The sequence below is a fragment of the Zingiber officinale genome, chromosome 7A (genome assembly GCF_018446385.1).
Source record: "Zingiber officinale cultivar Zhangliang chromosome 7A, Zo_v1.1, whole genome shotgun sequence".
NCBI lineage: Eukaryota > Viridiplantae > Streptophyta > Magnoliopsida > Zingiberales > Zingiberaceae > Zingiber > Zingiber officinale.
This window is the reverse complement of record NC_055998.1, coordinates 119366191-119391165: the sequence shown is the minus strand read 5'-3', so window position 1 is coordinate 119391165 and position 24975 is coordinate 119366191. Positions and strand designations below refer to the sequence as shown.

At 34.4% G+C, this 24975-nt stretch overlaps 2 protein-coding genes across 10 annotated transcripts; both read right to left on the bottom strand.

Moving 5' to 3' along the window:
* Positions 1 to 1061: 1061 nt before the first annotated feature.
* On the bottom strand, positions 1062 to 17048 carry LOC122002217 (ENHANCER OF AG-4 protein 2-like). 9 transcript variants are annotated; one of them, XM_042557314.1, is made up of 15 exons: positions 16578 to 17048; positions 15720 to 15796; positions 11818 to 14325; positions 11224 to 11740; positions 10971 to 11079; positions 10599 to 10711; positions 10342 to 10529; positions 9169 to 9742; positions 8593 to 9094; positions 8398 to 8481; positions 8195 to 8294; positions 7878 to 8086; positions 4185 to 4296; positions 3974 to 4115; positions 1062 to 1503 (listed from the first exon to the last, which is right to left on the bottom strand). In XM_042557314.1, the coding sequence occupies exons 1-11, from the start codon at positions 16686 to 16688 to the stop codon at positions 8224 to 8226; spliced, it is 4854 nt and encodes a 1617-aa protein (XP_042413248.1). In that variant the 5' UTR covers positions 16689 to 17048; the 3' UTR covers positions 1062 to 1503; positions 3974 to 4115; positions 4185 to 4296; positions 7878 to 8086; positions 8195 to 8223. The 9 variants fall into 9 exon arrangements, with proteins under 9 accessions (XP_042413248.1, XP_042413246.1, XP_042413247.1 ...); XM_042557312.1 differs by having other exon boundaries at positions 3974 to 4100; XM_042557313.1 differs by having other exon boundaries at positions 3974 to 4096.
* Positions 17049 to 18779: 1731 nt separating this feature from the next.
* Positions 18780 to 24695, bottom strand: LOC122002214 (eukaryotic initiation factor 4A-III homolog B). Its single transcript, XM_042557306.1, has 8 exons — positions 24274 to 24695; positions 22531 to 22771; positions 22367 to 22447; positions 20911 to 21018; positions 20704 to 20823; positions 20037 to 20204; positions 19757 to 19843; positions 18780 to 19080 (listed from the first exon to the last, which is right to left on the bottom strand). The coding sequence occupies exons 1-8, from the start codon at positions 24567 to 24569 to the stop codon at positions 18967 to 18969; spliced, it is 1215 nt and encodes a 404-aa protein (XP_042413240.1). The 5' UTR covers positions 24570 to 24695; the 3' UTR covers positions 18780 to 18966.
* Between the last annotated feature and the right edge of the window lie 280 nt (positions 24696 to 24975).

Genomic DNA, 24975 nt, shown 5'->3' with positions numbered 1-24975 from the left:
CCATGTTAATGGATGCACTCACCAAGGGCTTGTCATCCAAGGTATTTCATCAGCATGTTTTGAATATGGGAATTCTTCCTTTTGATGAAGTACTCATTATGTAAGAATATGTATTTTATGTGATGTTCTATATTTATGAACATATATTTTAGCTCATTGTATATACTATAGATTTTCTATATATGTGCATAATTTTAACTTTTTCTAACATACGAATATTATATTTACCATTATAATTTTACATTTAATTATTGTAAATATGATATAGATTTTATTTGGAGTCATAAAGTTAAATCATAATTTACCATTATAATTTAGTATAATATTTTGATAAATATGATTTAGACCCGGTTTAGATCACAAAGATAACTTATTGAGAATGGACACTTATAGATCACATGTCATGTCATTCTTATACTACACATCCACATTTGATCTATATCATTAATAATATTAATATTATAATTATTATTGGATCTTGTTACAATTATAATAATTGATTTAATAGACCAGATTGTTTAAAGAAATATTTAACTCATAAAATTTGATATACTAAACTCAACTAAGGAGTTATATGGTATATAAGAAATCAAGTATAACCCAATTGAAAAATTATATGATTAAGTCGACATGGATGAACTAAATCCAATTAAATTCACATAGATGGACTTAATCTCCATAAGATGCGCTTACACTTGATTAACACACACAAAATTAATTATCATTAAGAAAATTAAACCACAATTAAATGATCTAATGCTTAATTACATATAAAAAGATTTTGGATTAAATAGACATAGATTCAATGTGTAAATCTAATAACTCAATTTATCAATGGGTTGTCAATTATGAATGACCTTTAAAGTGGATAGTACTCATAGGATGAGCTTAGTATACAAAAAAAGATGCTCATGTATTAAGACATATTCTTCAACTTCTTCATTGACCACTTCTTTTCCCCATTGAGAAGGAATACAAATGGTCGCCACCCACTTCTATAGAAGATTATTCCGCGCTTAAGGGATCTCCAACAACAAATAAGAAGCAATAATCCTTAGCGATAGATTCAAGTCAACTCTTTGCTTTAAAGATTGATAATAGTTAGATCCTAACATCCTTTAGCTCATTATGTATCACAATTCTTACACAACTTGACAAAAGATGACGATGTCCGCCTCCATACGGAGGAAATAAATCATGAATGACTGACCCTTAAAATAGCGACGGGTGCATGAGGACGCAATTCTTACACAAACTACTATGCAAGATGCTGTTGTTCTTGTACAAGCTTTTGTATGCTGTCTAGTTGCTCGATCGAGCCAGTGTTCTTAAATCGAGATAATACCAGTTGGTTTGACCAGTGCAATGTTGTCTTTCGTAGGGGCCTTCGCGCTCTCCAGCTTTAAATGGCAAGGTCGAGATGGAGCATGAACAATTTGTCACACCAGCTTAACCACTTCTGTCTCCCTCACCCACCAAACTTTCTGCTGAAGTAAATTCAATCTGGAAAACAAGAGCTTATTAGTACCATGCAGTAAAAGAATGAATGGTCTTACCACTCAAAACATAAACATAATTTTGGAAGAAATAAGAAATGATGACAAACACGGCAACTAATCAGGTACAAAAGACAAATAATACATGTTTTGAAGATAAAAATGAAAATTTGAATAGATATAAAGTTTTACAAAAGTATATGGAAACCAACTTAGTTATAGACATCGTAAGAAAAATTAAAGAATATGAAGAAAGATAATGTAAAACAAGATGGAAAATCAAAAAATTGTTAGGAAAATTAAAGATCATGGTTTTGAAAGGTATATGCACGCAGTATGTGGTTGAACCATAGCATAATACATAAATGCAACATCTTAAATATTGGCTATGAAATATTTTAAACAAGAAGAGAACCTCTAGTAATAAATAGATGATACAAATGTCATCAATGAAATTGATCTTTATTGATTTCATTAATGTAAGAAGTCCTTGTCCATCTTCCTGACAAGCATCTGTAATATGTCTTGTAAATAATTTTGGGCTAAATGATGAGTGAGTAAATACTTCAAACTCAAAACTTGAATCATGAATAACACATAAACACAGCACGTTTCAAGTACAACTAAAAATGAGTATATAATCAACCTCTAATATAGAATACCAAGCTCAAATATTTGCTATCAATTATTTAACAAGAATGTTATTTTGATAAAGGTATTAATAGATAAAGGATGAGTAGCTGAAGTAAAGAAGACCAGTCCTATGGATAAAATGAAATTTTTACAAGACTGATGAAACCACAAAAGGCCACTACCAGAGAGCAGTCAAGTGCAGCTATAATAGCCGAGAAAAATGAAATAAATAAATTAAAATGATGGAATATTCAAAGATGAGTTGTCCCAATTGAAGTTGTACAAAAAGTACATGTTTCCATCCTTTGATAGACAAGTTGAATCTTTAAAATATAATAGAAAGGTGTAAGAGTAGACAGAGACCATAGAATCCATAGTTAACAATGTAAAACTGATTTACGAGATATCACTAGTGAAATTAACATGTCTCAAGTATAGATTAATCTTACACTATACGATGTGAAAAACAAAATGATTTCCAGCAGACATATTCCTTATTTCTCATGAAGATAAGACCTGCCATTAGGGCCCAAACTTGTACCCAGTTCAGTTGAATTTGTTTCTACATGCACCAATACCAATTGTATTAGGACCAAACTTGTACACTGGTAATGCTGTATTTGTTTTCATAAGCAACAATAACAATTGTTTCGAGGCAAGCTTGATCCATAGGCATAGGCAGCTTAATGAATCTAGCCAACAAAGGCAAAATGCAGCAAGGTTGTGGCACCACAATGTAGTTAACGCATCTAAACAATTCAGTGATACTGTGATACTAGTGATAAGTCTTTACACGGAAATTAACCAGGGAAAAATATCTAAAAGTCTTACAAAGATTTCATATACATCTATCTTAATTATTTTATCAGCTGCAATTATTTTATCATCAATGAAATAACATTTTGATTTATTCAGTTCTTATTCTAATTAACTTAAATTCATCTTTATTTTCTAAAATGTTTCCTCACAATTCAAGTTTCAAATTTAATCTAATTATTCTCATCAATTATTATAATTAGTCAATTCTTTCATGCTAAACCATCCTTTATTTTTCCATCCCTTCTGCTCAAGGGACCTTTAATATTGAAGACCTATTCCACAGAAAAATACATCTGCATAGTGATAAGATTGAAATGTGAAAGTTACAAAATTCATCTATTTCAAGCAAACCTAATCAAATCCACATGAGAAGGAAGCAGGGGTACCTTGTGCTTCCTATTAAATCCCAAGGCATAGAACAGGGGAGAAAAAAACTATCATAGCCAAACAAGGATTTATATCATATGATATCAAAAAACAAAGAGCAATGCAATCACAAAGGGAAAAGTTGAGCTAAAAAGAACATGCTGGTCATATTTGTCGAGATTGAGAAGACAAAACAGGAACTATAAAAGCATCAATGTGGTCATTGATTTCTTTTTTAATGTGCAGAAAGGAAATACAAGAAAGCATTGCGACATGAATTACACCTTACATGTTGCCTCGCCTTGCTCATAAATATTGAATTGCTCGAATTTTGACAATCAAATCAGTGTAATTCAGTTTTTTAAACCCATACGAGATAAAAAAAAAAATTGTTGAAATCACAAACTCACATATACCAGATACCTAGATTCCAATATGAAATTGAGTTTGCAAGTACTTGTATTCCAGAAATTAATTTCTAATTTGACTTTTGAAGACACGTAACTTAAATGAACAACACATCAAAATTATAGGATCATCCAGAGAAAAAAATTGGTAATAGTGCCTATAAAACCAATATGAACAATACATTCAATTGCAACCAAACCAACTCCAATTCCAATTCCAATAGAATAATAAAATATATATTGATAAACTACCTCCCGAATTCATCAAACTGCATGCCTTCCATTTCTCTTATTGGATCATCCACAAATCTCTTAGCTCAAAGAGGACGTTAATGGGAACGTCAATATCATCAATATAGAACCGGAGGAGAGAATCTGGCTAAATTTTCAGTATCTGAACTAAACATTTAATTTTCAAAAAAGATAAAAACAATCAGATAGTCTCCAAAGGTAGCACATTCACCTTAAGACAATGGCGACAGTTCTCACAAGCACTGGCCCCTGATGGAGGGGGCCAATCAGTAGCTGTGATAATACTACCTGCAGAGCAGGAAATTGTGATGACCCTGCAATCCCTATAAGTTAAACAACTATCAACAAAATTAATTTTGGACAAGTGAAATTCTAGAATACAGAAGGAAAACTGGTATGGAATACCAAAGAACATGATCAAATCATTGAAACAAAATGGCCATTTATTTTAAACAAGTTGCTGTCACAGCAAGAACTGAAAGAGTGCTCTATCTAACCTAGAAGCTTAAATAATGGACCCAAAGGCACAAATGATCATTATTTGTGTCAAATCTCCCTATACAGAAAGAAAGTAGACATGTCTTTTTGTGTATGAGATACTGAGTGAGAGAGTTAGCTAAAAAGAAAAGATCACCTCTAAGGTATATTAGTGGACGCTAAAGTCTGTGGGAAAAAACAGATGTATTACATGAACTATCTCATGCTAGTGAATTGTTCTCAACCAACACAAAATACAAGAGCCAAAGAAAAATAAATAAATTGCTAAAGCATGAAGACAGAATGAATTTGAAAGCATATGCCATAGTTATGCAGGTAATCTCATTTCATCAGCATTCTGTATTTAGCACAGTCAATTGCAAGATGTGGTGCACACCCAATACTATACTGTCCTTGAAAGGGTTTCAATTATACCTTCTAAAGCAACACGGGCAATAGCAGTTTCCATGCTACTGCTTGATCCATATAGTGGACGCTATATAGTTGGGGCTAACACAGACAAACATAGCTTGCAGATGCTGAATTTACCACTTGTTCAGGTGAAACACCACAATGATTGCATGGCGCCAAAAGATAAACTGAAATAACCATGCCCTCAAGGCCCAAATTGGTTTATAGGTAGTGTTGTGTTTACTTTTATATGAAGCAATAGTTTAACACCTAAATTGATGCAGACGTAGGCATTTGTAGCAGAATAAATGTGACCAAAATGGCCAAGACATCCCATGGTTGAGGCACCTCAATAAACTTCAGAAAAAAAAAATCTAAACTATAGTCATACTACATTATTTAGTTAGGTCCATTTAAATTCAGTAAATAAAATAAAGAAATTGTGAACAGTAAAAAAATGATAGAAATAGTCCTACTTTGAATGTATGTTCTTTTCTTGAGAAAAGGAAAAGAGCATTCTGTGTAGTAAACTTGCACATGCAGACTATCTCAATAATCAAGCTATTATGATTCTGATGATTCCCCCTCTTAAAGTATTGATATGCATTGGTTTATTCAATAACACAGAACAGGAAAATCATAAATAGTTTATATGGATGGTTATAAGCTAATTTTTTCTATAACGATTACCTTTGTTAATATATGGGCATTTCTTCATCATTATCACTGAGTCATGTTTCTAACGAGTTCCAACTACTTGGGGTCAACCACAAAAACTTTATCTCTCCATTGAATTATAAAGACTACTGTTTAAAATGTCGAGTTGCGCTTATCACACACACACAGAATTTATTATTCTGTCTGCTAACTAGCACGTGAGAAGGGATGAGACACCCCGACACACCCGCACGACAAAACTAGGTTTGTGATTACTTTAGACAATTTCTGCTTAGTATTTCTCTTCCTCAGCTGCCTGTTCCTTTGTCTGTCAATTCCTCCTCTTCCTCCTCTTCCCCCTCTTCTTTCAATGCCTCTTCTTCTGTCCACCTCTTCCTTCACCACCTCTTCATGCTCTTCCTCTAATCGCCTCTTCCTCTATCCGGCCCCTCGTCCTCCAGCACACCTCTGAGGCTCCTACTCCCCTTCTTCCACTTCCTTGGGCACCAACATCCCCATCACCTCCTTAAGCACACTTCCAGCACTGAAACTGACTTCGAAGACACCGTCTCAAGCAGTCTAGGACTAAAATTCTTTGTCTCAAGAGTTCAATCCTTGAACAAGATTATATCACTAGTAATATTCAAATTAAAAATTTTATTACTATAACTAGAGTTTTCGTTGATTTCCTCGACATCTTACTCCTTCCAACTTCCACTCTAGTAGATCTAACTCTTTTACCTATAGAAACTATTACTCATCTCCAAACAAGTTCGTCTATAATGTGCTGAAGCTATACATAATTGCTCATGAATCTAACTCTTTTCTTTTATTTTGTCCTTTCTAATAACTACACACATCCATCTTAGCACATTTGACTATGCAACATCATGCATCTAAAATTTTTACAAAAGATTTACATCCATGTTAACTATTTCTGTGATTATTTTATTATTTCTGAAACAAAATTGTGATTTATTTAGTTTTTTTAATATCAGAGGAAGTTTACTGTGAATATAATTAGTCCAATTCATACTCTTAGTAGCTCTAACACTAGTAGCAGCATTATCATATGTATATTTTGTTTCTTCAATATAATTAGGAGATACTCCAAAACCTAACACATTAGTTCTATAGAAAATCTATCAAACTTTTTTCTATATCGATAGGAATAATATGCACACTTTTTCTTTTCTTTATATTTTTTCATTAGTTTTTTTATTAATTACATAACATTATGATTGATCTTCCAAACAGAAACCAAATAAATTATGAGAAACATTTTTCTCTTCTCTTATTTTCCTCAATAACTCTCCTCATGCTTCATAATAGTATGGCTCATCAAGTTTATCCACCTCTATAATTTTTAATCAGAACAATAATAGGTTTCAGATAATAGAAAAGTATTGGCATGAAGAGAAATGTTTCAAATATGCAAGGAGCAAACACATGCAGTGCTGCACTGTGGCAAATGCTTGCATATGTACATGCAGTCACACATTGTTCAATATTTAGAATTGACTCAAGGTGTTGAGAGCAAGCTATCTATTGGTTTGACATCATTTAGTAAAAAACTTAAACATGACAAAGATGAATAATTCGAGTTTAGTATTTAATACAAACATAAGTAATACGAAAAAAAGTTATAGAGATACATGATGATTAGAATAGGAAGAGGTTACACTTGGATCAAGCTTGACGCCAAATTTACTTAAAATAACTCCTTTGGCTAAGAGTTATCTCAAATGAGAAGATCTTGATTCACTTTTATATGGTAAAAAAACCTAATGAACCAAATTCTGATTCAAATGAAGAACAATAAGAGGATCACTATGAAGAACTAGAATTATCAATTTTTAGGGGACTACTTGCATAGCTGTGATTAGCCACTTGGTAAGTGTTACATTAGGCAATTTGTGTTTTGCCGGCTGACAAGTGTTAAATTGAATTTAATTACGAATTATTAAACAATATTAAATTGTATTTTAATGGGTAAAATTATTTCATGCATTTTGTTTAATATACCGTGTTTCAACAAATTGTTTCCTGCTTATGCTTTTCAAAAGATTGAAGGAGAGAAAAAAATAATGACTTCCCACATCTTTAACAAATTAAGTGATCAAGAAATACAAGTTTGATGACACCAGATTTTTTATGCCAGATCTTGCAGATGTCGAAAAGCATCTAAGATAATTGACTTTTGGTTTCAAGCTTCAACAGTTTAATATGGCTAATGAATTTTAAAAAGTGGATTTATCACAACCATGTGCACAAAAAATAAAGGTGAACACCAGGTAAAATGAGTATAAAAAACAAAATTCACATTTTCATTGAGATTCCCTATACAAAGTAAGCTTACATTTACGGAGTCAGTATTTTGGATGCAGTTGCTAAGACAATTAGAATGTACATAGTCCGGCCAACAATAGCACCAGAGTATCACTGCCTCTGATTCTCTGATCGTATCTTTGATTCTAAGATCAATTGTAACAAGAAAGATGAAGACCAACACATTTTTATGATATTAGAAGCCATCAATCTCCAGCTCCCAGACGTCATAGAACAAATCTGGAACAAAGTGCAAAAAAATTCCAAGTTAGATAATTGTTCAGTAAGACAAAAACATAGTAGGAAATCACTCTGCAAAAGTAACAAACAATAGAATAAAAATATTACCATATCCAAACATGTGCATAGAACTGACTTTAACCTGGTCTCCAACAATTAACACCTGACATATCCGGCCTGCCAGGCAAAACCTGGGGAAAACTATGTCCTAGAGGAATAAAAAGTGTAAAAAAACAATCAATCAAAGTGCAGTCAGTGGATATCCTGAGATGTAGGAAGCATTCTTTAACCGAGAGAATCATAAACTGAACCTGCAGAAGGCACAGAATTGTGTAGTGGGAGCTGATATCCCATAGAGTTAGAAGGTGCCATTTCTATGTTAGATCTAGGAAATCCTGTTCAATGGGGCAAATAAAAAATTAATCATACCAAAGTCCTAAATCCTTTTTCTTACAGAGTACAATAAAAATAAGGGCTTTCACAAAGAGAAACTTGCAGCCACATACCATCCTGTGTAATAGGTGCTCCTGAACACGATGGCCTTGTAGGTACCCAAGCAGAATGCTGATTATCTGGACTAAAACCACGAGTATGCACTCTCCTCTGTTCATCGGGTAAATATTGTCTGTGACTATTAGGAACAGATGGTAACGGGTAATGATTGTGCTGCTGCTGCACTTGTTGTTGGCTCATGGGAGTAGCATGGGAAAAGTGGCCAGCAGTTTGTGCAGCTGTAGGAGCATGAGGAAGTGAATGGTAAGGTCTTTGGTGGAAAGGTGCATTACCTTGTTGAAAATGGTGACTGTTGTGAGAAGTTTGAGGGGCTAAGTAAGATTCATTTTGCCCATATTCAAAGGGTCTAGAGGAACTGTAAGTATTCATTGATTGAGTATTGCTTATTCCATTTGCCATAAAGTTTGGACGCTGCTGCAAAACCATTTCATTGCTTAAAGCAGCCTCCTGCCCTTGCATCACAGTATTGTTAGGCAAATGAACCACCTGGTTGCACTGCACAGATATGCCAAAAGTCAAATGTGTAGTAAAAACAAGGCATTGTATGCAAAATCACAAGAGATCCTTACATTTGCTAATCTGAATTCTTCCTGCATCGAGGGATAAAATAAGGATGGGGATGAAGATGAAGGGGCAGGTGGAAGTGACACAGAAGATGTACATAATTGACCAGACAATGGAAGAGGGGGTGGGGTTGGTGATGGTGATGAAGGTAGAGGTGGAGGAGGTGGTGGGGGTGAAGGAGGCAAAGGTGGAGGGGATGGTGGCAGTGGAGGAGATTCCACAGGAGGGGGAGGGGCAGTAGGTAGAGGGGGCAGCTCATTTGAATCAGCCACTGCCAGATCGCTTGATTTACTAGAATCACAAGGTTGTGATTCACTGTTTTGAAAATTGTTGCTAGCTATCCCTTTCTCCTCTTTGGGCAAAATAACATCTTCCATTTCAAGTTCACCATCCACATCCTTTAGTATGTGAGGGTGTCGGTCACTCGGAGTAACTGCACCAGTATCTAAATGACCTAATTTACTAGCAGTTTCAGCGGACATTTTAATCCCAGAATCTCCATAAAGGTCGACATAAAGATCTTCCTCATCTTCAAAAACATTACATGATAATAACCCTGGCAATTGAAATGTAGCATTGCTGCAAGAAAAAAACAAACATACCGAAGATCAGTTACATGAATGCCAACCACAGACATACAAATAGGATACCTTAAATACAATGTAGTAAGGAAAATGGTATCTCATTTTATTCGTTGAACTTATAGGGAATACAACTTGACACACCAATCAATTAACTTGCTGAAATTTAAAGAATATTAGTATAGCAAGTAACTTCATGCATATGATAAAGGACCAGTATAGGCCATTAAAGCTTGGGCACATCAACATTCCAGCTTTGCAACCAGTGATATTGTCTTAATAAATAATGCCCTTACATGTTGCATCACCTTGCTGAAAAACATTGAAATGATAGAACTTTGACAAACCAATCAACATAATTCAGTTATTTTTAAAGCCAAAATGAGATAAAATCATTGAAATTACAAAATCACATGTATCAGATACCTATATTCTGACAAAAAAATGAGTTACTAGTACTTGCATTCCAGAAATTCAGTTCTAATTTTGACATTCGAGAACACAACTTAAATGAGCAAACACCAAAACCATACGATAATCCACAGAATAAAAAAAATGCAATTCTTATGGAATAATAAAAAAAAAGTGATAAAATACCTTCCATACTCATCAACCAGCATGTCTTCTATTTCTCTTATTGGATCATCCACAGACCTCTCAGCTCGAGATGGACGTCTCAGAAAAATCCCAGCACTTAAGTCGTCACTGGGAACCTCAATTTCATCAATATAGCGACGAAGGAGAGAGTCTGGCATAATTTTCCTCTCGAGCCATAACTTCAGTACCTGAACAGAACATTTAATTTTTCAAACAAAGATAAGATTATCAAATAGTCATTAAGGTAGCATAATCACCTTAAGACATTGGCGACGATTTTCACGAGCACTAGCCCCTGATGGAGCTGCAGCACTCAGTAGTCGTGGTAATGCTGCCTGGACAGTAGGAATATATGAAGACCCCGCAATCCCTGTAAGTTATCAAACAGACACTGACAAAATCAATTTTGGATTAATGCAATTCTAGAATATGAAGGGAAAAGTGAATATGGCATAACAAAGAACATGGTCAAATTATTTGAGACAAGTTATGGTCACACAAAGAGCTAAAAGAATGTGCTATCTATTTGACCTATAACCTCAAATAATGGAACAAATGGCACAAATGATCATTGTTGGTGTGTCAAATCACCGTATACAGCAAGAAAGTCAAGTCATATGTAAGCATACCTTTCTGCGTATGAGAACATTGAGTGATAGAGTCAACAAGGAAGAAAAGATCAACTCTACGGTGAAAGCTAGGTTCATTCTCCAACTTTTGGATAAGTAGTTCTACAATCTGAAGAGAAAAAATATATATAAATCATGAACTATTGCATGCTAGCATATCAAACTACGAGCCAAAGAAACTCAAAAAGTTTGCTAAAGTTTGAAAACAACACAAACTTGAAAGTATATGTCATAGTTATGCGAGTCATCTCACCTCATCAGCGATACCATATTTGGCACAGTCAATTGCAAGACGAGTTGCACGCCCAATACTATCCTTTGTCCTTGAAAGGGTTTCAACCATACCTTCTAAAGCATCACGGGCAACAGCAGCTTCTGTGCCACCACTTAGTGAACCTCCTGGAGGCCTGTATTCAGGACTTATCCTGTGCTCATATTCTTCATGATCGACTTTATTAGATAAAGAAGACTCGTGAGGAACAGACAATGGAGAATCAGAAGGTATAGCAGCATAGGCTTCTATATCCTTGTTAAATAAATTTGCCGATGTGAAGGGAATCAACACAGCAGGACTTGGACTCATTCCATGGATTAAATTTGGAGTCGATACTATAATGGGAATAGAATTTTCTGGGTGTACATATCGTGATTGTTCTTCTCTCCTTTTTTTAGCCTGAGCAGCTGCAATAAGGTTTCTCATTGACTTACTGGTATCAGAAAATGAAGACGCACTTATAGTTACCAGTTTTTCTTCTTTAGCCATTCCTGATCTGTGTTTCATGAAAGCAATCAGAAAATAATTAAATCATAATAAGACCTGAATTACTACCTGAAAACTAAGTAATACCTTTTCTCTCCTAAAGTGTCCTTTCCAGAGTTCCATTCAGAGGAAAATCTCTTTTCATGTTTGTTTTCAGTAAGAACAGTATTGTGTGCATTAGATTTGGAAGGTGCCTTCATATTGATGGATTTATTCAATGCTTTAATTTTCTCTGGCATGGATTGACTAGCGGATGAGTTTAAGCCCTCTGATTGGCTTTTTGAGAGTTTTGAGGGTGTGATTTGGGATTTTTTCCCAGGAGAATCAAAAGCTTTAACATGGGGCTTAACACATGTTTGATCTCTCAATTTTGGTGCATCATCAAGGGCTGCAGAAGCCTTGGGTGAAAGCAAAGGAGTTCTAGAACCACCAAAACAAGATTTCTGATATTCTCGCTTCATGGGACTCTGGTAAGTCTGGGGGCTATGAGATTTTTCGGCTTTTCTCTCATTCTTTTCAGCCACCTTGACAAGCAAGGTTATACCATATGAAGACTTCTGATCGCTGCTTAGACAAGCCTTCTCAGTTGCATCTCTATTGGTTGGAGAATCTTTGTTACTCTCTGTAACAGATTGAAGTTTCTGCTCAGAAACTGAAACACTTGAATCTGATAAAACCAAGTTCACAGAGGATGCTTTATGAATTGGTGTCTTAGTCTCTTCCTCCTCATCATCATCATCAAATCTACATGATCTTCGTTTGTACCGAATATGCGTACTCAAGGGCCTATCCCGCTTCTTCACAAGCTTAGAGTCTGATTGAACTAAATTTGCAGTAATTTTAATAGCAGAATGTGCCACTGCATCCATGTCCTCAGCATGTTTAACTGTTGAAAGATGAGCATCCATATTTGTAGCTGAAGTTAACTGATTTTCACTCCTGATGGAGATTCCTGATTTCTTTCTCTTTTCAACTGTACCATATTTCAGTTCATCAGTTGGGGGTAAGTCGCCATGCATTGATTTCTTGGACTTGTTAACATCCTCTTTGACCAATTTTGTTCCTTTAGTGGGGCATGAATCATTGCTTCCCTCGAACTTGTGCATTGTACTTCTACCCTTGAAGTTCTCCACTTCACCAGAGGGTACTGATTTGTCATTGGCATATTCATAGGAAGTATCAGTTGTTGCCTTGCGAGGATTATTATGCGGCTTTCCATTTTGAAGAGAATATTCCTTCGGCTTTTTCAAACTCTTTGGCATCTTTCCAGTTTTGGAATTGCTACCTATTGTAGTATTACGAGCTGATACTCTGTTAGAGTCATTTGAGGTAACCTTTGTGCCTTTTTCTACAGGCAGGTTGTTTCCCTTTCCATTACCCTTCAACTGCTTTTGTACAGCCACATTTGATTTAATCCCAGAAGCATTGTCCACATTTTGCTTTGGCTCAGTGTCCCCTTTTGTTGTTTGATGACCAACTTCCTGAACCTTAGAATTACTTATATCTCCCTTATTGGAATCACAGTAATCCTGAAGTCCACCTTCTGAGCCTATTGGAGATGGCTCTTCAGTTTCCTTTTTAGGTGGTGACATTATCATGTTCTCATTCTTGATATCATCAGGATTGGTATTCATTAATTTCTCTTTGCTGGAAGAAGCAGAAAAAGTTGATTTGGAAACTGCAACCTTTTTCTTCATTACAACCAGACCACGAATTTCTTTACTAGCATCTTTCATATCACTACAGTCATCAAGGTTGTCATGATCTGACCCTTTTGGCTCCATATTAGATAGCATTGGTATATCAGTGCCGTTAATTTCATCAGGACTACCACTCACTGATTTATTCTTCTTGCCAGAAGAAGGCAAAGATGATTTTGAAACTAAAACTTTCTTTTTCTTTGCAACAATATCAACATTTTTTTGAACTCTCAGAGAACAGCTTGCATCCTTCTCATGATGTTCATTTGCACTTTTGGAACCACAGGAATTCTCAAGTCCTCTAACAGATGAAACTTTTGGAAGTGGCTCTTCAATTTCAAATTCAGGTAAAATCTCCATATTCGTGCCCTCACTATCATCAGGACTAGTGATAATTGATTTCTCCTTGCATGAAGAAGAATATAAATCTGACTTGTAAACTACAGCTTTCTTCTTTTTTGCAATCTGACCATCATTAGTTGAGCTTTTTTTCCTTTTTAAGAGAGATTCAGCACCATTTAAATTACTCGACGATGGATCCAAAGAGGCACTCACCTCTTGGCTCCTCGAAACAAAATTAATGCATGGAGGCTCCCCACTTACATTATTCTCAACCTTTTTCCCGGGATCCCTCAAATGAGTTGCCCCATTATGTTCCACTGGATGTTCGATATCTTCAAAATCACTATTTAATGGAGAAGCAACAGAATCATTAATCATGTCCGCTTCATGCACAGATTCTGCTGATCTCTTCTTGTTCAGTTCTTCAAAAGCCTCACAAATCTCATCAACAGCACTAGCAAAGTGTTTGACTGTTTTGCTCTGGCAACGAGCAGTCAATTTAATCCTTGACTCATCAGTAAATACCTGAATGTCAGCTGGAACTACAAAGGCACTGCAAAAATATAATCTAATGATGAACGGCCATAGTAGTGGCAGTATATCTGCCATATAAATTCTGTGACTGGACAAATATAATCAATCATATGTAGCATGACTTCAAGTGAGGTTACGAGCATCAAGTTTCAATAACCAAAAGATATTAAGAAGAAAAAACGCATGCTTGATGAAACAAAATTCAAATTTCCCAAAGTCTTTATGGAATATATCAAAGGTATCAGGCGCACGACTGCAACTCAAACAAAATAGAGAAAGGGGTGATAAGAGGCTTCATCAGTTGCACATCTTTCCCGCTATCGACCAGTCCTCCACCAGACATTTTTTATTGAAATATACAGGGTCCTACATTAAGCAAGTTGGATTGCTCCATTTTCTAATAAATCTGCCTCTTGTTATATCTCCATCCATTCTACTCTTCCTTCAAAATCCAAATGGGCAATTTACATTCCTAAATTTAGAATCATGACCTACCATACAACAACATGAAGAAAAATTAAGAGGACATTAGCTGCAGAATATTGCTTAGCACACACAAAATTAATAGGGAATATATTTACCTAGTACCAAAATCATGTGTCCCAAAGGAAGAACTAATATTTGATTCCAGTTCAGTTCATACAATTTTTTTTTAAAAAAATACATAATAGAAAAATATGTAACAACTACAAACATACAAGGTATCTAATTTGTTTAAAATACAGCCCTCAGTCCTGATGCAGCCTCTTCTATTTCAGTTGTTAAGGAATATCCATACTTGAGAGAACTCCAATCATGTGCATGAAGCCTAGTCCAATTGGTTGGAGTTATAGCTACACTTTATTTTCTTTCACTTGCACGATACTCCAAGTCTCCAGCTGATGTTGGATTTTTTTTTTCAAATTTAAATAAAAATAAACAATGAAAAACAAGCTTACAAAGGGCTTACTGATTCTAAAACCACTTGTTGTCTTGTTTGTTTAGTTAGACTCACTGCAAACAAACAATGCAAGATGCAGGTGCAAGGCAACAGCCAAAAGTTTCTGATATATACCATGTAGATTTACTCCATATTTAAAATGGTCAGCAACATGTGTTATGGAGTAATGCTCCTCAGTTGCATGGTAATTTATGTTTCTTCAAAGATATCAATCAAATTATCAATAAATCTATCCAATCACAGATCGAACAAGCTGTCTGTGTTACAATTAGTCAAATCCTCACTCACAATCAATAACAACAAGACAACACTAGCTTCTCTAACAACCAAAAAAGATAGTCTTTGTTAAGTTAAAAAAAAACTGCTAATACCAAATTAATATCACAACCAAATGTACTATCAAGAAGAATATATAAAAAAACAAACAGAGTATCAGACAGTTGTAAACCTAGCAAAAGAATTAGCAAACTTACATTTCTGAAGTCCCAAAGAATTGAACAAAGTATTTTCTAGGATCTGGTGACCGTTCAAAATCTTCTGGCCTGCTTATCTGAAAATAAGTAGTAGCATATGTTTCAGTTTGATGTTAAACAGTAAGAAAATAAATAGAGGGAAAAAAAGGAAATAGAGAACAAATGCAGAGGAAATATGAAGAAGAAATTCCCACCTTAAAAAAAGTAAATTATCTTGTGTTTCACTCATCAAGAATTTAAGGAAAGTTTATTTGTGTAAAAAAAAAAACAATCGGTTGAGAATAACTTGTGGAAGCAAGGGCTTCATCTTAGATTCATGTCCTAAAAGCAAACAAAATCTCATATTTAACTAGAAAATCCTTAAAGGCAATGTGCATGTTTCTATAGGTATATGGATCAGAACCTCTTGCAAGATATACAAAAGTTACTCTGTCTCTTTAATTAGTAGATCTTTTAAACAAAGCAAAAGATCCAATAGATAGGAAAAGGAAACGAGGATTCTGATAAGCAAATGATAACTACATATCTCTCGGTTAGCAGTGTTCAACTAGTTTGGTTGAGCACGTTTGAATTTTAGGCGGTACTGAAGGCAAAATTATGAAGATATTAAGCAACACACAAATAAAAGTAAGGAAATAGAAACAAAAAAGTCATCATAAAAAATCTTAATAAAAACCATGACAATGACTGGGCAGAACGGGCAACCTCTCACACTTAATCCAAAAAAAAAAAAAATCAGGCTACAAGCTAGACGGATTATGCAGGGAAACATGTGATAAGAGACTCCTGACATCAGAAGCATTATAAACCCAATTTTCAGGATGATGTAGGACCAAGACCATAATAAACCGGACTAACCTTGGCAGGCCAAGCAGGGTAGCCTTTCACCTTAGCGAGAACAAGATCCCCCAGCTTGAGCTGCCCCACCGCCTTAACCCGGTTCAAACCTTTCCTACGCCCGGGGGCCATGGCGGTGAGCGCCCAAACCCTAACGCGCTTCCGTCTTTCCCCCCAGCAGACCCTCGGCAGAAAAAGGTCGAACAGATAGTCGAGAAAAACCCTAGACCCTCTTCCCGATGGAAGAATCCGACCAGCCGAAGAGCGTCCTTTTGCACCCAATTCGGAGGCGACGGGTGGTCGAAGGGCGCGGGCGGCGGAGGGCTACGGCGGCAGGATCGTGCGGTAGAGAAGCAGCGGAGCTGACACGCACGACGAGAGCATTAAAGCGGCGCCGACGAGTGGGGAACGGGATTAGGGGAGGCGAGCAACGGAAGGAGAGGCGATCGGAACTGGGTTACCAGGAAATATAACAACTAAGATACAACAGGTAGAAGAACCTAAATATTTATATGATTGATGTGTACTTTGTTATCGCTATGAAAAAACCCATGAAGAGGCCCAACAAGCCTTATTCTTTTTTGGTAAAATTTGCATGCAACCTCATTGCCAAATATAATTTTACATATAGTTTTCATTGGAATAAATTTTTATTTCCACTCTCAAATATACTTACCTAATTGTTCTTGATATTTTAAGTATAAAAAATTTAAAAATAATTATAATTCATCTTAAATTCAGTACATTAAATTAGAATCTAGTATATTTTTTATCAAATTGAGCATAATTCTTTTTCCACCTCAATTGGATGGAAAATATACTATATTTTCTTTAAATAGTACTCAATTGGGTGGAAAATATACTAGATTTTTTTTAAATGGTGTTCAATTGGATGAAAAATATACTAGATTTTCTTTAAATGATGTTGAATTTAGGAGAAATTATATTAAATAGGGAAAAAGTTGTACTCATTTAATAGAAAATATACTCGATTCTAGTTTAAAATGCTGAATTTAATAGAAATTATACTCATTTTTAGACTATTTATACCTAAAAATATGAAGGACAATTTTAATAGAAAATATACTCAAATATATTAAATTTTCTTTAAATGATACTCAATTGGATAGAAAATATACTAGATTTTCTTTAAATGATACTTAATTGGATAGAAAATATACTAGATTTTCTTTAAATAGTATTGAATTTAGGAAGAATTATATTAAAACAGGAATAAAAAATTTGCTAAATTTAATAGAAAATATACTCGATTCTAGTGTAACGTGCTGAATTTAAAATGAATTATATTTATTTTTGGACCTTTTGTACCTTAAAAAGTTGAGGGGCAATTATGTCATAATATTTACATAAGAGAGTTGAAGCAAATAAAACTTTACACGCGAGGAGTAGAAATAAAATTTTTAATGAGTGGGGATTACATGTAAAATTCAAGTTGTGATTGAGAATTTTTCTCTATTTTACTCTTCTTTTTCAGATTAATTAATTAATTTAATTTTGATTTTATATTAAATAATCAAATGACTCCTTTAATAAAGGTCACCTCGGCCAACGATGGTTAATAATACTATATATAAACTCTTCGTAGATCAATTAACGACATCATTGTTTTTTCTTATTGATCATTCAGATAAATCGAAAAGTATTGATAAATTCTGATGGATGATTTAGAGAGAGCATGACACCGTCATCGTTGCAAGAAGCAACCTGAGATATTGCCTGTAGAATTTACAATCATCTATGGTGTTAAGTTTTTATGAAGACCAAGAAAAAATATCTATCTTTTTAATAAATCTTTCATCACTTTTATATTAATTAGGTGTCGTTATTAAGTTTTTATAACAAATACTAATTTTAAATTTCATCTTATTTATAATTTACAAACAAATAAACCATATTCAAAGTTTATAAATTGTCTCGCTATAATTAAAATAAATTTATATCACTATATTAATATTATTTAATGTTAACCTTATCAAACTAATCAGCTTAAAAAAAGACAATATTACTGAACTTAATCAGACCATTTAGGTGCACAATTGTAATTTTTTAGATACTTGAGAGAATAAACTACCACAGGATGTCTGAGATGAGATTCAAAGAAATAAAATAAAATAAAATAAACTTTTCAATCTTCAGACCTTAATAAAAGAAGTTCAATTCCACTTAATAGACAACTCTAACAAATTAGTCTCACAGCACGCATTTGTAAAACTTCATATTGTATTCAACTCATGTAATCTTACATGTTGAGTTTACAAAAAAAAAAACATTAATTCCAGCACACAGCAGTGAAAAATTTCTTAGTTAAATGAACTTTTCCAACCTAATTGTTACAACAATTCCCTTGCAAGCATCCGAGGTAAATAGGGGCGGTTGATATTTGAAGCATTTAGATGAGATCGGCAACATTCATTGGCATTTCATCAATCTGTGTGCTGTAATATTGTTCGATATCTCTTAAAATACGAATGTCATCCTTCCTCACGAAATTAATCGCAACACCCTGGATCCACATGAATGGGAAAAAGTCACTTTAAGATGAAAAGGAAGATAAAGCATGCAAAGAGTAAAATAAAAACATAATTTATTTATTTTCTTTTGAAGTGACTAAAGAAATGTGGGTCACATGTGACTCTCTAGAAGTGAATAGGTATTGTTGATGGTCAGTTGGAAACCAAAAAAGAGTTCGACGTTACGGGAAAGATATATTCATGATGCATTGAAGGCACCCAAGCACTTGGATTTGGCCCATATCAATTGATGATACAAATGCATCCCTTTTCTTGCATTCCCAAGACTCCTATCGCATGTATGACCTTTCAAATGAATAAATTAATGCTCACTCATGCAGGCTTCTCTTGCTAGCCTTCTACTTTTACTTATTTTTCTACGCAATGAGTGTTCCAATTTGTGCAACAAATTAATGTTAATGCTAGAAACCATATATTTTCACAATTGCATGCAAATATATACTTTTCTCGTTGTCCCATTTTGTGCTATTGTAATGACCTTATATTTCAAACAGTGCACAGAGTGGGCATTTGATCCTGCTACATATAAATAACTAAAAAATACAATGGAAATGTTGGAATCAGGAACCAAAAGCTATCGTTCTAGTAATGTAGCATGCAGCCAAAATACACGACGCTGAATGCAAGTATGAGCAACAAAGAATTTACCTTACGTCCAAAGCGTCCAGAACGGCCTATCCGATGTATGTAGAGTTCTCGATTGTTTGGTAGGTCATAGTTTATTACCAGTGACACCTGAGAGAATCAAGAAGATTATTGAACATTACAACATATTAATTGAAAAAGATCATGAAATTATTGAGTGAATTTTTTTTTAGCATATGCAAAGTAGTGTTTGAAATGCAGAAGAGAGGGGAAAAAATTGATGGTTAACTACAACAATGAGTAACAAAAAAAGGTAAATCCACGTTTTAGTGAAAAGTCTTGCCTGCTGGACATCAATTCCTCTAGCCCATACATCAGTAGTGATCAGTACACGGGTTGCCCCTGATCTAAATTCTGCCATGATTGCATCTCGCTCTTTTTGTGGCATGTCACCATGCATAGAAGATACTGTGAAGTTATTACTGCGCATTTTCTCAGTTAACCAGTCAACCTGCCAGAGAAATAAGCAAAATTAATCTGGTTTGCAACTAAATTATTTACATCATAAAAAGTTGTGACACAGAAATAGATGATCGTCCTCTAACAAGAAAAATAGCTAATATTGAGGGGACCATTTTATTGAGAGACATTAGAGTCTTGTTCCGTGTAAATTAATTTGCCAATAGATCTTACATCCACAGTGTCAGTTCCTACAGTCCCATCCATGACACAACTCATTCCAAAGATCAAGCCCATTTCAAGACACTCAGATAGCATTAGTTCCTCACAACAACACCTGAAACCTAGTTCATTGTAAGGGACGTCCTAACATCAGTAATGCATGGGGTCCCTTCATTAAAGGTCTTGTAGGAAAAGATAGAACTTTGTGTGAGATGTTCCAGAATTAACTTGTACCAGTATGTTGCCTTAAAATTCAAATACATTCCACAGTTTGTTTCATTTCAGAATCATAGTTCCAAGCCTAATGGAGTTGTAACTTGCAGTCTAACCTTTCTTTTCGTGTTGCAGAAAATAACTGCCTGAGTGATAGTGAGAGTGTCGTAGAGATCGCATAATGTATCAAACTTCCACTCCTCTCTCTCCACAGCAACAAAAAATTGTTTTATACCCTGAAACAATAATAATAATAATAAAGAGATAAATAACATTGAAGAATCATAAGCTAATAACCGTGACAAAACTTGAAAATAAACTACCTCCAATGTCAATTCATCACGCTTGACAAGGATTCTAACAGGATCTGTCATGAACTTGTTGGTTATCTCTAGAATTTCATGGGGTAGTGTTGCAGATATCAGAGTAACCTACAAAATAATTCATAAAATTGCATGCTCAATAAACTTCTGACTTTTACAAGAACAGCAACACATATGAACCATGGAGGTAATGCTCAAGATTTGGAAGAACAGGATCTTAGAAAATTCAACATTGAGAGAAAAGTATGAAGGTCTATATTCTTTGAATACCATCTTTCTAGATTATCGTAAAAACCTGTGAATGCACTTATCAAACAGAAATCATTGGAGTTATTTCCTCTTACCTACAACAACCAACAACTCATACTTAATGCAGAAGTTGCATAAAAAACATAACACAATATTAAAACCATTTCACACAAAAAACAATGCTCAAATTGAATTAAGCATACTAAACCTGAGTGAAATTTGATAAAGTACATCTGATGCGATAGAATTGTGGCATCAGTTCATAAAATCAATGGTCATTCACTTATTATGTACATATACTGATGGTTTCATCAGGATCAAAATATTAAATATAATTATACAAGCAGGCCAAATCAAATCTTTATATTAAAGAAATGTTGAAATTTTGGAAGCCCCAAAAACTAATCTCTGAAAAATGACATACAGCTAGATAAGAGGGCAAAAAAATAACTGGGCTCCTTTTTTCTAAAAGGAGGTAAAGAACGATCAAACACAAAAAATAGATACTGCAGCTTATATTGAGACTGATAAAGAATACAAACTGTTAGTTTCAAGTAACAATCAGCACCTATCTTGTATTGTAACTAAATGTATCTCTAACATCAAGAGTCGTAAAGCACATGCCTACCAACTTAGAGTATGAGTAAGACAATTTTTCCAAAGTGAAAACGTAGAAATAATGTAATCAAATAGATGAAGGCATGGAGTTCCCTGACTGAGCACCAAATACACACTAATAATGTTGCACTTATTAGTTTAATGAGCTTGAAACATTGTTTATTTTACATGCAAATGTTTGTTGTCATTTGTGAATTCAATGACACTAGAAACAAAGTAAATTTGCCTGCACGAGAATATCTATTTCTTTATTTGTTAAACTATAAAAAGGTTGAGAGAATTTTAAATGCAAGCAAACACATGAATAGCAAGTATCCAAAGTTTCTCTTTAAAATTGTATACATATATATCACAATTTGAGATTTGGTTGGTTTGCACTAAAATTTGGATTTTGACTTAATTTGCATTCAGGCAAATCTCATTGTTGAATTAATGAAATGACATTACTCCAGGATGGTTAAGATTCAACTCTGATTACTAACTGTAATATGAAAATATGCTATTGATCTCAAACAATAACAGAAACAATACAGGTATAGTAAATTAAAAGTAGAAATTTTCCCTAAAGACCCTGATTGTTAATCCAAACCTGAAGTTCAGGAGGCAGGTATCTGTACACGTCATATATCTGGTCCTTAAAACCTCTACTCAGCATCTCATCAGCTTCATCCTATTCAAATAACACAAATTCGTTTAGAAGTAGAAATATATAAAATTCATACAAATATACTTATGGAAACAGAATCAACATACAAGGATTAGAATCTTGATGGCTCTTGTGCGCAAAGTCCTCCTTTTAATCATGTCGCAAACTCTGCCAGGTGTCCCAGAAACCACATGAACACCATACTCCAGCTTTCTAATATCTTCACCTATACTCTTTCCACCAATACATGCATGGGCTTGCACATTTATATATTCACCAATGGCTAATATCACCTTCTCAGTCTGTGCAGCAAGTTCTCTTGTAGGTGATAAAATAAGTGCCTGAACTCTGAAAAAATGTGCAAAAAGTTAACCAGAAGTACTAAATATATTAAATTAAATGTACGGCTTCGTACATGGAACTGCTTTCTTGTGTATTTCACAAGGTCCAAAAGGTACAATAATGTGCATTCAGCTATGATATGCAACCCCTCACATTAATAATAAACTAATTATGATACATAACTAAATACAAGAAGGTCTTCAGTGAGAAACAAAAGTTTGAGCAATTCAGATAAAAGTGCTAGTATCCAGATCAGCCATCCAAACAAATTCCATATGCAAGCCAAAATCAATTATTATAAGTAAAGTTATATACATCAAGTTAATATGGGTTATTGAAGCTCTAAAGAAAAGGAATCAGTCTACATGTATCAAGTTCTATTCAGTTATAAAAGCCCTGAAAGTCGAACAAAATAGCAGAAAACAGAAGGGAGAAAAGACATAGCACTTCCATGTCAGTGCATCAATTCCACCCATTATCAAAGGCACATTTATCCCAATCATAACAAATAGAAGTAATCAGCAACCAACTTGAAATTCAAAATATGCCAAAACCCTCTACTCTTAAATATTTGCAAATGAAAAGAAAAACATGTAATATCAAAATAATCAGTACGTTGCAAAATTCAGATTCCAGAAATATAGGAATCGATAAGAATATAGTTGTCAGTTCATTGAAATAAGTTAATTTACATATAAATGTGATATCCAGCTAGTCTTATAAGTGGTGATATTTTTTCAGTTTTTAATGGCTATATCCACTAAATATATACTTGTACTAGTATGGATTGAAAACAAAGAGAGAAGAGACAAAGAGGCTCATGAAGAAGATGGCCATGTATGTGACCCAATAACAATAAGTTTAAAGGGAGTTGAATTTGTCACAAGAGAAAACAGACAAATTACAACTGTGTATTATAATAGATGGATAAATTTATTATGAATGCATTATTGAAGAATGATACTAATCTTGTAGAAACCCAAAAAGTTGCCTAGATGCTCAACAAAACTACCAATTCCCCTCTACATCATCTTGATTCTTCATCTATCCTCTCCATATCTATGTTGATTATAAGGACATGGAAACCTAACAATTGATGATCACAAAAGAAAAAAAAAATAGAAACAGTTTGTCAGGCACTTGGATCCATTTCCAAATCATATATTTGTACCTAAGTCCAATACTAAATCATCATTTAGCTGATACAATAGAAGGCATAACGGCTTTTAACTAGGTGATGTCTTAAAAGACATAACAACAAACTTATTTCTAGCTGTCATTGTTATTAATCTATAAAAGATGTCAATTTTTCTGCTCTTCGAGTTTGAAAATAAATTACAAAACTTCCTAAAATAAGTGCACAGAAATAAGAAAGAAAAAATAAATTTGAATATTCAATACACGGCGCAACCAAATCAAATCTGGATCTTTGAGTCTAATAAAAATAAGAACGAGAAAAAAAAATCCGATGGATATGAATTCAATAAATGAAAAACAAAAAATCATACTCTCTAACGGCAGTATCAACCATCTGGCATACGGTAAGAGCGATCATGGAGGACTTCCCGGTGCCGGACTGCGCCTGGGCAATGACGTCGCGACCATTGATAATGGGAATCACAGCCCTTTGCTGGATAGCAGAGGGCTTCTCGAATCCATAGGCGTATATGCCGCGGAGGAGGTCGTCGCGGATGCCCATCTGGTCGAAGCTGGTGATGGCCTCGACGCCCGGGCTGGTCTCGAATACCAGGTTCTCGTCGTCTATATTGCGCCCCCTACTAGGCGCCGTGCTGGTGGCGGCCATGGCAACGAGAGGGATCGAGGCAGAGAGGAAGCGACGACGCTAACCCTAGCAACAACGGCCAAGTTCTCCAGGGACAACAACAAACGAGACAAGCTGCGACTTTATATTTTAGCCCCGTTTATAAGTTGCGAAAATTACGCTCTTATTTATTTTCTTTTTTGAATTTAACCCACAAACTTTCGGAAATTATCAATGAAGCTGAGAAGTGGATTATGAATAATATTATAAGATATTTTATAAATTAAATTATGAATATGAGGATATCTTAATGGCAATTTAGAAAGAAAATCATTATAGCAAAAATTAAAAAATAAAAAAATTAATTTGTCTAACTAATAATAATAAATATTTCAAGATAAAGAATATTCGGGTATGTGTATTCTATTTCTATCCAATTAAAAGTAGC

Excerpts from the sequence above, each read along its gene's own strand:
- LOC122002217 (XM_042557314.1), bottom strand. The coding sequence starts at position 16,688 with ATGGCCCCCGGGCGTAGGAAAGGTTTGAACCGGGTTAAGGCGGTGGGG. Across the intron at positions 15,797-16,577 it reads ACCCTGCTTGGCCTGCCAAG|ATAAGCAGGCCAGAAGATTT; the intron begins GTTAGTCCGGTT and ends ACTTATTTTCAG. Across the intron at positions 9,095-9,168 it reads AAGAATTCAGATTAGCAAAT|TGCAACCAGGTGGTTCATTT; the intron begins GTAAGGATCTCT and ends ATATCTGTGCAG.
- LOC122002214 (XM_042557306.1), bottom strand. The coding sequence starts at position 24,569 with ATGGCCGCCACCAGCACGGCGCCTAGTAGGGGGCGCAATATAGACGAC. Across the intron at positions 21,019-22,366 it reads ACCTGCCTCCTGAACTTCAG|GTTACTCTGATATCTGCAAC; the intron begins GTTTGGATTAAC and ends ATTATTTTGTAG. Across the intron at positions 19,844-20,036 it reads GAGGAATTGATGTCCAGCAG|GTGTCACTGGTAATAAACTA; the intron begins GCAAGACTTTTC and ends TGATTCTCTCAG.